At 38.1% G+C, this 13,622-nt stretch overlaps 1 protein-coding gene across 1 annotated transcript; it reads right to left on the bottom strand.

Moving 5' to 3' along the window:
- Positions 1-1,857: 1,857 nt before the first annotated feature.
- Positions 1,858-10,658, bottom strand: LOC131221626 (cycloartenol-C-24-methyltransferase). The gene is made up of 14 exons (XM_058216917.1): positions 10,501-10,658; positions 10,215-10,321; positions 6,270-6,336; positions 5,711-5,784; positions 5,472-5,556; positions 5,322-5,377; positions 3,795-3,849; positions 3,589-3,636; positions 3,315-3,398; positions 3,060-3,176; positions 2,892-2,975; positions 2,677-2,802; positions 2,447-2,544; positions 1,858-2,155 (listed from the first exon to the last, which is right to left on the bottom strand). Exons 2-14 carry the CDS (start codon positions 10,295-10,297, stop codon positions 2,092-2,094), a joined length of 1,041 nt encoding a protein of 346 aa, XP_058072900.1. The 5' UTR covers positions 10,298-10,321; positions 10,501-10,658; the 3' UTR covers positions 1,858-2,091.
- Between the last annotated feature and the right edge of the window lie 2,964 nt (positions 10,659-13,622).

Genomic DNA, 13,622 nt, shown 5'->3' with positions numbered 1-13,622 from the left:
AACATGTATGTATATGTAAATTATGTAACTAATAATATTGAAAGCTGGTCGCCTGGGGAAAGCATTTCAATAGGACCCTTGCTCATGTTCAAAAGGGAGTCCAAACCAATTCCTAGCCTACTACTGTGACCAACTTAATCAGGCCAGCATTTTCTTGACAATTTTTCCTACAATGCACCCACATACTCAGTCACAGAAGATCACATAGTCAAAGAGCCAGGTACAGTCGCCTGATGGGTAAATCGACACATAAATGATGCGCATGGGTTTTTAATGGCAACTGAGGAAGGCCAACGGTTGACCAGTTCCAAATCCAAAAGGACAAGGGTCTTTTCCAGACCTTGGACCATGGAAATGATTTGACGTGGAACCAGTGACCAACCAACTATAAGAAACAACACTTGAACAGTAGAGGCATGGCTGTGGGGCCCACAGTGATGTGTGTTTTATCTACTCCATCCATCCATTTTTTTTCCAGATTATTTTAGTATGAACCTAAAAAGGAGGCAGATCAAGGCCTCAAGTGGACCACACAGTGGAGATTGAACACCCATCATTAACCTCTTGGGAGCTGCAGAAGTTTTGGTTTGATATTTGTTTTTTAGCTTCATCCACGTCTATATAACCTTATGAACATGTTGGATAGGCAAATAAACATCTCAGTGGCTCCTAGGAAGGTTTTAACCGTTAGTGTCATTATCAGCGCTGCTTCATGTGGCATTGTGTGACTTAACCTTAGATCTGCCTCATTTTTTGAATGATACCATTAAATGATCTGGAAAAATGGATGGACGGCATGGATAAAATTCATACATCTCAGTGGACCCCACGTAGGCCCTGCCTGGACGGATTATTGTCCAGGCTAGGGCAGTACGCAATCTGCTTCGGACATCTCCCATGTGCATCCCTCCATTTAGGGCCTGTTTGGGCGGTGGGATTAGAAGGGATTTAGGTGGGATGGGATTCATCTGTTCCGTGCCAATTCCACTCCATGTTTGGGAAGAAATGGAAAAGCTTGGAATTACATTAAATGGAATTGCATTGGGTCTCGTGCTAATTTCACTCAATGTTAGCAAGTTATGTAGGTCCCACCATGATTTGTGAGCTATATCCACACTGTCCACCCATTTATCGAGATTATTTTAGAGCATGGGCCAAAAAATCAGGTAAATCTAAAGCTGAAGTGGACCCCACCATAGAAAGCAACGGGGATTGAATACTTACCGTTGAAAACTTCTTTGGGGCCACATAAGTTTTGGATCTATCTCATTTTTAGGCCCATGCCATAAAATGAGGTTACAAAACAAATGAACGGTTTAGATAACACGTGTTATTCTCAATAATTTCAAATGATGGTGGGTATATCCATTCAATGCATGGCATTAATTTTATCCCATGGCAACAGGGGACAATCCCTGCCGTGGGTAATAATTATGTTTTTTTGAATCCCATCCCAACTAATCCCTTCTAATCCCACCGCCCAAACAGGCGCTTATTGTAAATAGGCCACACCACCTCTAAAATTTGTCCCCATGACAACTGCTTAAGCCAGATGAAATGGGCAGACCAGTAGTCAGCCAAACAAGTGCGTGGGCCTTATAAGGTGCAACCACATTGATACTGGGAAGTCAGTAGAAGATCAACAGCTCATAAATGTCAAAATGTGTGTGCATGATCGGCCCATCGGGAGAGCCCAACCATTTGATACCTTGGCTGGAGGGTTCAATTTGTGTGTGTGTGTGTGTGTGTTTTCTTTTTTCTTTTTTTGGGTATGGGGTGAAGGTCCCACTTGAAGTGGCTTCCACATTGGGCTCATATGAGCGTGGCTCACCTATGCACTCCAAATCCTTGGCAACAGAGCAGAAGAAGTCCTGTGAGCAGGGCTAATTAATCATTTCTAAGCTATGGTAGGTCCTAAAATCATCCATGCAAAAGTCAGAGCTCAATCAGGAGATGTTTTCCTGTTACAGATTCGAAAGTAGACAAAGCAACCAAATACAAGATTCTATTATGTAGAAAGCACATCGTTTTCAATTTGACATCCGAAGAACAAACCCCGCTTTACACTTCCCCATACAACCTTCAAACCTTTCAGTGAGCTTCTGCAGTTGGCTTCCTAGCCAAGAAGAAGTACATTGGTGTGAATATCTCTTTCCTGCCCAATTTCATGACACTCACATTCGTCAGTGACTGCTTATGGCCTCACTTGAAAAGATAGCCAACAGCCAATTAAATTAACCAGGAGTCTGAGACTATAGAGAAATTGAAACAAACAAGAGAAATGCAAAATGAACATTGGTAGCATTTTCATCAAACTTAGAACTACTCGTGTATTTTGGTCCCACATTCAGAACATGGTTTTTGGGAGAAAAATGAGTATATGCGAGAAGGGGAAACACACACGCGCACACACAAACCAGCAGTTTGACATGATTTATGAGCTCACCTCCCGCCTTCAACAAGCCCCTCTGCAGCTTGTTCAAGAAAAGATGAAACTCTTTGGCTTCCTTCAGGTGCAAGCCCTAAAAATTCCAAAGCTTTGACCTAAAAATGAAAACAAGAAAGCAAAGGGTTTGCTTATTTACTGTTAACCAAGATTTTAAAGGAAGAAACCAGAATTCTTCAGACTATTCAACTGATATCAAGACAAGAAAGGGTCAGAAAAATCCCAGATACCATGTTTCTAGTGATGAAACGTCCAACAGCTGTTAAACGGAAGCTGCTTATAGAGAAGCGACTTCTATCCAAAGGCAAATACCAAGGTACAGGGGAGTCTACAGCTAGGTCTTTCTCCCATACAACCTACAAAAACGAGCAAGTCCAAGTTACACTATAACATCATCCTTATTCAAGCTTGGGCAAGGGGAAATGCAGCAATCAGGTCAGCTTACCTCAAATCCAGCAAGCTTCAAAGCTTCAAGGCATTGCCTTGTTGATCGTATGTCAGGAAGGCCATCACCGATCTCAATTTCTGCCTGTTTCCACAAAATAAGTTCATTATGGACAAGTGGATGCATAGAAAGGAAAGGGTATCAGTTTATCCGTTATATGGTGTGAACCTTGATTTTCTGGTGATTTTTGTTCTTGGGATCAAACGAATCAGTCATACACCATTCATATGCCGCAAAATATTGACCAGGCTTCAGTACCCTAAGAATCTCTTTGTAACACCCAAGCTTGTTTTCAATCAAAAAATAAATAGATGTGTGAGTTTGAAACCAAGGATATAAAGGATCTGGGAAGTGAAACATTTATCTGCAGGCATGGACAAGAAACTACTGCTGGATAGATATGGCTTTGTATGAATCACATACTGCATCTGGTGCATGGCAGGTGGCTTCTATTGCATATACTGCGTCAAAAGAATTTTCAGAAATTGGCATCTTCATGAAGTCGGCCTACAGCAACAGAAAACAAGAAAGAGAAATATTGACGAGTCTGATATAGATTTACAAATACACCAGCAACAGCAACACAGGAAAGCATTTAGGATTGAAATGTTGGCTTAGGAAGAAATGACCTTCTTGACAAAGAAAGAAAGAAGAAATGGGATGAGCTTTCAAAAAGAGATAAAGAAGAAGAACTAACTTTCACAAAGTTGCAGATTTTGTCCACTCCTGCTAAGCGGTTGAGTTCCTGTGGAGCAATGACAGTAAGAATAATGCCATTAACAAATTAAATAGGAAGCCTGTCTATGGAAAACCAAACAAATCAAAGTCCAGTTGTAAAGGTACCCATCTCAAGAGTGTCATATGCATCTCTCATCATACAGCAAAAAATTAAAATATACTCACAGTGCCTCTTGTAATCTGGTATTCATTGTTATTCAGTCCTGTAACAGATGTTGAGCTGCAATAGACACAAAAACATCATTCCCAACTCTCAAAACAAAAACAAAAAAAATAAAAAATCATAGAAGTGCAACTGTTGTGTGCCCAAAGTCACTAGTAACTTCCAACCTGTGCCAGGACAGCATTTGAAAAGGGAAAATACCGTGAAACAAACGACAGCACCTTTTATCAATGGTTTTTTTTTTCCTTTCATTAGGTAATTAAGATGGCAATGGGGTTTGAGAAAACTCCTTTTTTTGGTGTGAATGTTTAACTGATAGAATGCGTATGTGCCTGTGTTCATGCCTAATTTGATCCAAGTTGTTTATGCTCAAGATGCCAAATTCAAGGTAAAGATAAATATAGCAGAAGACAGCCTCCATGTTTCTGCAGGAAAAAGAAACATTTCAGAATGTGTATTGGAAGGCATGCAGGCATCAATACTATGCGCAAATAGTATAACAGATGGAACCTGATGATCCATGATGATGTGATATATGGAGGCTGTAAGTCTGCTGTGCCAATGTAACAAGCAAAGCAAGTAAACTGACATTAAACCATAATTCTGGAACTCGCCGAGTCGACTCAAACCGACTCAACTCGACTCGGTGAGAATTCAAGCTGAGTCGATGGGAAAGTCACTATTGAGTTTGACTCAGCATGGTTTCATTGAGACTCATCAAGCATCGCATACTCAGTAGAGTCAATGCGACTCATAATGACTCAAGCCAAGTTACTCACTATCAAAGAATTTGTTTAATACTGTAAAGTGACGGGAAGAGATTCCGACCCTCAACCCCTTCAAGATAACCAATGTCCTTTACCTGTGGAATATTAATGCAGTTTTTTTTTTTTTTTACTATTTCATTCTCTTCACCAAGCTTAAGAACATTTAATACCATCACTACAATCTTAATTTTGTTATTAATTATCGAGTTGAGTCAAGTAAGGCTCTTGAGCCAAACCCAACCCAGCTGGGCATTTGAGTCGAGTTGAGTTTTTGGGTCTTTTGAACTATGCACAAAACTTTTCATAAGGCGATGAAATCCTCGTGATAATGGGGAGAGATCGGATGCATCAGTAACTCCATCATAAAATTAATTCTGGCATGAAGCAAATTCCCTCACACTTTGAAGATCCATAAGTGAGAATTTCTTCCACCAAGTAATTCTCATTTTTATCCATCAGTTCTTAAAAATGTAACTTTGGGAAATTATTGAGACCTGATTAACTGGATTACTTGATAGGAATTGGGATTCAGGTTAACTCTTGCATTCAATCATGATGCCTAATCTCACCGTATTGAAATCAAATTTAAAGTCGAGACATAATTATGCAGGAAGTTGAAATTTGAAAGGACAGTTTTCACCAAATCGTACATGATAGCTAGTACAGAACAAGATCTGAAGAGACCTTGAGAACTAAAGTAGAATAGTTCCACTGTTTGAGAAAAGAAGGAAAAAAAAAAATCAACTGAAGACATTTGATTACCTAAACCTAGCAATTTCCCGTAGGGGTCCACCAATTCCACATCCCACATCCAACACCTACAACAAGAAGCCAGGGACCAAATTTACAGGATCTCCACAAGATTTCCTTTGGACATAAGTTCCATCATTTTCAAGAAATGCTTAACAAAACCTTCATTCCAGGCTTCAAACTCAGTTGTAGAGCAAGAAAGTGCTCATGCCGTTTGATGCTTTCACGAAGTGACTCCCCTTCCCATCTGCAGAAGTAATTTAAACTTGTAGTTCATCTCCAATAGGAGGATCCAAGAAATCATGGAGATGCAAAAAAGATCCATATCCAACTTATGATTTAAGTGTCTCTGCATCTGTAAGAAAAGGAATGAAACACCAGAAAGTCTCTAATACACTAACCTGGGTGCAAAATGGAAGGACTCGCCCCAGCCAAATTCATAAAAGCTGGTGACAAGATCGTAGTATTTGTTTACCTGCAAAGTGAACCATATAGATGTTCAAATGGAAGTTAAGTGTAAGTTCACTTTTAAATATGAAATAATGAGAACCAATCACTCTATGCTGGTTATATGTTCATCTGTCTGAAGGAAACATAAAATTCTGTTTGAGACTTTCAGTCAAGAGAGGTATTTCTTGAGAATCAAACATCTATGAGATATAAACACAATTCAAAAAAGCCAAAGTTGGATCGCAACCGTTTCTGCAGTCCCCCATATTAATGCTTGCAACACAATGAGAAAAACCTTTTTTGATGGAATGGAGAAGGAAAGAGAAAATCATGCATTTTTTGCTAAACAACATTTTCCTAATGTATTATGCCCAAGTATAGTTAATACCAAAAAGTGGAACTTAAATTGAATAAAATGACACAACATGTGGCCAAGTGGAGGATCCCATAAACAATGGAAGTCATTTTTGATAAACAAATTAAACAAAAAAAAAAAAATTGTTCTCTAACCATGTCAGTGTAGTTAGCTTTTCTCGCTTCCTCCTCTCCTCCATAATAGACATGATACTTCTCATACCTGGATTATAGCAAAAAAGATTAACAACCAAAATAAATCAAATACAGTAATCAGTGACACCCCAATTTGTTGGGATAAGGCTTGGATGATGATAACAGTAATCGGTGACATGATGATGACTGATAACCAGCACACAAGTCAGGAACATCTCTCTATATATGTAAATTCCCCATTCCTCTCTCCCCAGTCCTCTTGTTCAATCTTTAGCTGAGGACCGGTGTGACAGTGCAAGATGAATGTCAGAGTCCTGGACCAATCTTCAATGCCGATTTGTTGATTATAACAATGACAATTTGCATTATCTCAAAAGAGAAAAACAAAAGAAAAAAACAAAAATAGAAAGAAAGAAAAGATTATCAAAATGTCCGTCTTATCTAAGATAATACCAGAAAGAGCTCATTTCTGTGAAGATCAACAGATATTGCATTCAATTTGTGTATCTCTACTATATATAACACCTGATTAGTAGGGATCAGTGTTCGAAATATTTGTATCACGTTATGTATCGTACCCTTGGATACGGATACGCATTGGTTATCGCATGGGATATATCGGTTGTATCGCATAATGTATTGTTGTTGTTAGAAACATGGGGAAACATTGGGAAATTGGTGGAATTTTTCAATAAAACTTGAATGATTGTTAAAAAATACATCGATATACTTGCATCAACAATGAAATATTGTTGATGCAAGTATATTCAAAGTCTACTCGTATAATTTATAAATGTAAGAAGATGTGTGGAAACACGAGCAATACATTCAAAAGCAAAAGAAGAATCACTAGATCGGCTTAGATACATGTTTGGTTTTATGTTTGGACACAACGATTGCAACCGATTTGCAAGAAATTGAAACTTTTTTTTTTTTCAATTTTCCACAACTCGGCCCATCTCCCCCAAATCTTGAAATTGAAGCTTCCATTCCATGATTTTTGATGCAAAACATGAAAAATCATGAATTTGTAACAATTTGACACTTATTTAACATGATTTATAGGGGAGGGGGGGGGGGGAGGATCGAAAATTAAAAATGCTCACCAGATAGGACATGTCAGATATATCTCACTACTTGTGTGTTTCATATCGCACAGGTGGGATACAAGATATATCGTGGGATACAAGATATATCGTGGGATATATCAGCCAATATCATCGATACTTAAAACACTGGTTGGGATTAAGGCTTAGATGATGATGATAGTGTCAGGAACATCTCTCTTCATATGTTACTTCCCCATTCCTCTCTCCCCAGTCCCCTAGTAATACTTTAGCCGAGGACCAGTGCGAGATGAATGTTAGAGTCCTAGACCAACAATCTTCAAATTGATTATAACAATGACCATTTGTATTAGAAAAGGTAAAAGAAAAAAAAAAAAACAAAAACAAAAACAAAAACAAAAACAAACAAACAAACAAAAAAGAGAGCGAGGAGAAAAAAGAAAAAAATATTATCAAAATGTCTATATTATCTAAGATAACAATAGAAAGAGACCGCGACCCTATGGCTCAGTGGTAGCATCACAAGAGTTTCAACATTAGGTCATGGATTCAAGCACCCATTGTGGTGTGAGTGTGTGGGCATGTGTGGGGTGTGTAAGTGAGTGTGACAAAAAAAAATACAATAGAAAGAGACTCATTTCTGTGAAGATTCACAGATATTGCATTCAACTTTTATATCTCTACTACATATAATGCGAATTCCCGTATGCAAAAAGTTGCATGCAATCAGTTTTTTCAAATGCTTAAAACATGCATTATAAAGGGTCATGAGAAGGGCTTTTAAACAAAAGAAATAATCATCATCATCTAAGCCTTATCCCAATTAATTGAGGTTGCCTTAAACAAAAGAAAGAACACTGAAGGTAATTAAGGTGAATAATTGCCCTCAATGAACATCATCCTCTCGCCAATAAAAGAGGGCTAGATTCCCATGATATTCACCGCCATTATAATAAGGTTGATGACTCATCTCCTTGCAAATGGCACACATGTAGGGCCATCCTCACCACGCAAATGGTGGGCGCACTAAGGATGAACAACATCTCTTAAATCCTATTGATCAAGCAATCCCAACCATCCAATTGATGACTATAAACAAATGATTAAAAGTAAATACTAAGTGATCCAAATTCCAAGGGGAAAGTATGACATCAACCATCTTGACCTAGGTGTTGTTTTTGGTGTGCACTCCATCCACCATTATGCTAGCAATTTCTATGGTCCAAATTTCCATATAAGCATGCCATGTTTACTGTTGAAGTGTGAACACCATTCTTAAAAGGTGGATAAGTATGGTAGGGGTCCAGCACACCAAAAGAAACCCGCTTTTTACAGCCACTTCCTTTCACCTCCCCTCTTCTACACAATTTGCAAATCACCTCATCTATCCACATCCATTTCATGTGCCACCTTTTCTATCGCAGAACAACCAAATCCTAAAGAAAACAATCTAAAGCAACAACTAAAGAAAGGAACAAGGCCGACCTACTTCAAAATCTATCACTGGGTTTTCCTTTCTTGATTTCACCAACAATGGTAACCTTGCACTCAAGGACTTTTGTTATTTTTAGGCAAAAGATTATACTGCATATTAATGTTAATATTAATATTAATGCTGTTGTTGTTGTTGCTGCTGCTGCTACTACTACTACTACTAGGGATTTTCACAACAAAAATCCTTGAGGATTTGGATTTTACTAAGAAACAATATTCCCAAGCAGATGAGAAATTAGATTATTGCCCTCCTTTACTTTTTCTTTACAACAAAGTGGAGAATCAAGAATTGAGGGGCCAATTAATGCAACTCTGAAAGGGGAAGCAAATAGATCAAAGAAAAAAGAAAGAAAGAAATTGTGGGAAAAGACCCAACAATCCTCTAGCCGAATGCTAGAGAGTCAAAGACCATGAGTGAAAGACTGTGAGTAAGCTCAACATTCCTCTAGTCTTAAATAAGAAAGCACTATAGTTAATAAAGCACTTAAATAAGAAAGTACCTAAATAAGAAAAATCTAAAATTACTTCTTGACTAATATAAAGATATAAATAATAATAATAATAATAATAATAATAATAATAATAATAATATCCAATGTAGAGATTTGAAAGAAAATGGAAGTAGTGATGGGCTAAAAAAGGAAAGTGGGCCTTTTCTTGTGCACGTGTGTGGAGCGTGCACATGTGAGACATGGGTCATTTCTTCAAATGTGATCAATCGGCTTGTGTGGCCATTTGGTTGCATCCCCAACGTGATATGTGTCTCACATCCAACCGTTCAACAGATGCACACTAATAATGAATGGTGGGGACCATGTGGTATGTGTCTCACATCCAGCCCATTCAATAGATGTACACTAATAATGAACTGCGGGGCCCATGTGGTATGTGTCATGTGTCAACACACACCAACATTATTATTAGACAAACCAAATAACCAAATATGTGGCGAATCCAATCATAAGGTGGGCCAATTAATAAAATAATAATATACACCATTCAAAATATCTCAATTCAAGTGTAGCACATCCAATGATCTGATCAGCCGGATGTTTTGTTCGTGCTATCACCATGGTGGGGTGCATACGTTGGACGGGCTGGATGTTATGCACATACCACGTGGACCCCACAAGTCTTGACTTTATTTTAAAGAAAAAATTTAAACGAGGCATTTTTGTAATTTCATCCCTCAGAAAACACCTCCACTGGGCATTATTTGGAAACATATAGATTCCTCGAGGATTATGCGGTAAAAATCCCTTATTATTATTATTATCAATAAAATGCAGTAACAAGCAAATAATTTTTTTCAATAAGAAGTTTCATAAATCATTCCAAAGAGGAAAACTCAAGGGAAGAAGAATCACATAGAGAAGGAACGTACTGCTCAACAGCAGAAAGGACCTCCTTCTTATCGATCTTCCCTCCGAGTCCGGACGCCAGATCCAATGCTCCAGCTTTCGCCATCTATTCGCAAATGGAAGCTAAGATCTGCACATTCCAGATCTCGAAATGCATCAGAAACGGGATTCTCTATAAGAACTCACGTTACATACCTCGATCGAAAAAGCAGAAAAAAAAAAAAAAAAAAAAAAAGAAGAGAATGTTTCGATCTGCAAGCAAAATTGAATAGGAAAAGGATCGGATGTGAGAGAGGAAACAGAGCTTACTTGAAGATTCGTCGCTCAATGAGGATAAAGAGGGGGAGGAAGAAGAGAAGTATCTGGAAACTAGGTCAGGGATTTTCTTCCGAGAGAAAGCAATTGAGAAAATGAGGAATATATATAGTTGGAGAGAGAGAGGGAGGGAGAGAGAGAACGGTTTCGGCCGTTTAGAGAGAGTGACAGAAGACGAGACAGCAGAGAAAAGGATTCTTGTTTGACCCGAATTCATGGGAAGCGGATTTCGCAGTGTGTGGGCCCCACCATGATGTATATATTATATTTACACCGTCCATCCATTTGAAGAGATCATTTTAAGTCATATAATAAAAAATAAGATAGATTCAAATCTCAAGTGGACCACACCACTGGAGAAAGTGGTGAATAACCATTAAAGGCCACAAAAGTTTTGGATCGAGCTGATCTTTGTATTTTCCCTTCATCCAATTTTATTTGGCCTTATCAACGGGTTGGATGGAGGATAAACATTACGGATCTTCTTACAGTGGGCCTTGGGAAGTTGTTAATGGTAAGCAATCAATCATCAATGTTTCTTATGGTGTGGTTTACCTGATATTTATATATTCTTAATTTTTGGAATCGTGTACTAAAATACGATGTAAAAAGGGATGAACAGAGGGGATATATAACATATGATCAAGGTGGGCCTTACGGAAAGCGTAATACGACTAAGCTGTCACGTGGATAACACCCGCGCCCGTTTTCCAGAACATTCCAGCTGTATTTAGTTGCGAACAGAACCTCACAAGCACGAGTGCTGGCCACGTCATCTGGTCCCAATAACCAACCGAAAACGAGGTGAACCGCATCATGCATGCCACGTGGCATGCGTGTGTGATGAGGAAGCGGATTGCGTACTCAGTAAACTCCGTGGGGTCCACCGTTATTTATTATTTTATTCACTCCATTCATCCATCCATGTTAAAAGATAATTTTAGGACTTGGACGCAAAATGGAAGCATATCCAAAGCACAAGTGGGTCACACCACAGGAAATGGTGTGATTGAACCTTACTATTGAAAACTTCTTAGGCCACAGAAGTTTTGGATCAAGTTGATGTTCGTGGTATCTCTCCATCCATGTCTTTGTGATCTTATCAACAGGTTGGATGACAAATAAACGTTACTGTAGGCCCCAGGAAGGTTTCAACGGTGGAAATCATTATTCCACATTGCCCCTTATGTCATGGTCCATTGGAGCTTTGTATTTACTTAAATTTTGAAATCAACCCATAAAATTAGCAGGAAAAATGGATGGACAGTGTGGATAAACCACATACTTTCACAGTGGGCCCAACTGAGTTTACTCAGTGCGATAAATGCGTACTGAGTAACGCAGTAAGCAATCTGATTTATCTCTGATTTCGCCCAATTAGAACCCTTGGTGGCTTTTTCTTCCAATTTTTCTCATTTGACTGTGGAACATATGACGGCGATAGGAACTTCTACTGTTGGACCACTTGATGGATAGACCAGATCTGCTCATGATCCAAATTGGCATGAGTAATGTAATTAAATTCTTCCATCTTTCTTCGCGCAAATCTCGGTAGTATGTGTACAGGGAAAATCGCGCATCACGTGGTGCCGACATGCAATCCACTTGCACTGGAACTTGCGCCGCCTCGCTCGTGTAATTAGAATACAATAAAAACCTGGAGGGATTATACACCGCTTCTGCGGTGTAATCAGAGTATAATAAAAAGCCAGAGGGATGACACAGAAGACCCCCGATGTACAGGATAACCGCAATTCATTATCCTCCCTTGCACATGTTAGAAATTTTGAATATGTAAATTTATAATTTTAAATTTTTTAGATAAAAGTGTAATAAAAAATTTAAAATAGAAATAAAAACTTGAGTTAAAAATAATAGAATAATTTATTGGAATAGGAGGCATGACACACTTAACTTGGCTTTGAAATTGATTTATCATCTTGTGAACGTTGTTCGTAGTGTAACAGAAATACCGAACAATCAATCTCTAATATACCGTTAAACGTTGTCTTATCACATATGTGCACTCGATATATGAAGACCTAAACCATCACTATATATCTAACCTAAAGACCCAACTAAAACAAACAGAGAGAAAAAATACTTTGTATTTTCATAAATTCAAGAATTGGAACTGAAGAAATTCCTTTTATAGACTTTTATGTAAGTCATTAATGGGTGCAAAAGCACCCCTTCCAACAAATATGATTGTTGGGTTTTTCCAAAAGAGATGAATGTTGGTTCAAAATCCCGAAAGGTGACCATTCTACTCAATTATTGCAAAAAGAATACCAAATTTTTAAAAGCAGCAAAAAACATTTAAGCTCTAACAAGTATATCTGCACGCATTAACCACACCACATTATGCCACATCCACAACCAAGCTTGGCATGCGTGCGTGACTGATTCATGGCATGGGTTGGGGTTGTTGGCATAGCCTCCTCAAACAACCAAAATCGCATGCCGCGAAGGGGCCTAAGCCCTATATAAAATCCTCTTCTTATAAATTCAAAATTTTCTCATTAGTCATCCAATGTGGGACTAAATCCACACTACTATAAGACAAAATGCATTTCTTGTTTTTTGAAATGATTTTTTTTAGGGATTTTTCAATCTGTTTAAAAATTTTATTTTATTTTGAAACACTAAAATATAAGAATCTCCCACATGTTTAAAAATAACAACTTTCGGGTTAGACGGGAATAATTGTGCATTAATCGATGTCTAATAGACTTGAATTGATACTTAGAATAGATAAAATAGGTTCACAGGAGTCGGATGACAAATAGTCTTGAAATAGACTCTTGTTAATATAAAATGGCTACACATGCCACTTACACAATTGTTCCAATACATATGATTATGTGGTTTGATGATTTTTGGCCATGCACATTTACCTAAATTTCACTGGTACTCTAGAAAATTCGTCCAAGTTCTTATAAAAAATGGCATCACCTCCATACTAGTATAAGTGAATTCCATCAAGTGTATGCAGTAACTGACATACAAATTAATTAAGAGTTCGAGACTCAACCTTACTAATTATTGTTTGCACTACCTACATCATAGGAAGGGTTTTCTTATCGCAGTGCTAAACATATCCTAGTGTCTTGTTG

The sequence above is a fragment of the Magnolia sinica genome, chromosome 1 (assembly GCF_029962835.1).
Source record: "Magnolia sinica isolate HGM2019 chromosome 1, MsV1, whole genome shotgun sequence".
In the NCBI taxonomy this organism is placed as follows: domain Eukaryota; kingdom Viridiplantae; phylum Streptophyta; class Magnoliopsida; order Magnoliales; family Magnoliaceae; genus Magnolia; species Magnolia sinica.
The sequence above is the reverse complement of the archived record's forward strand: the minus strand, read 5'-3'. Positions and strand labels throughout refer to the sequence as shown.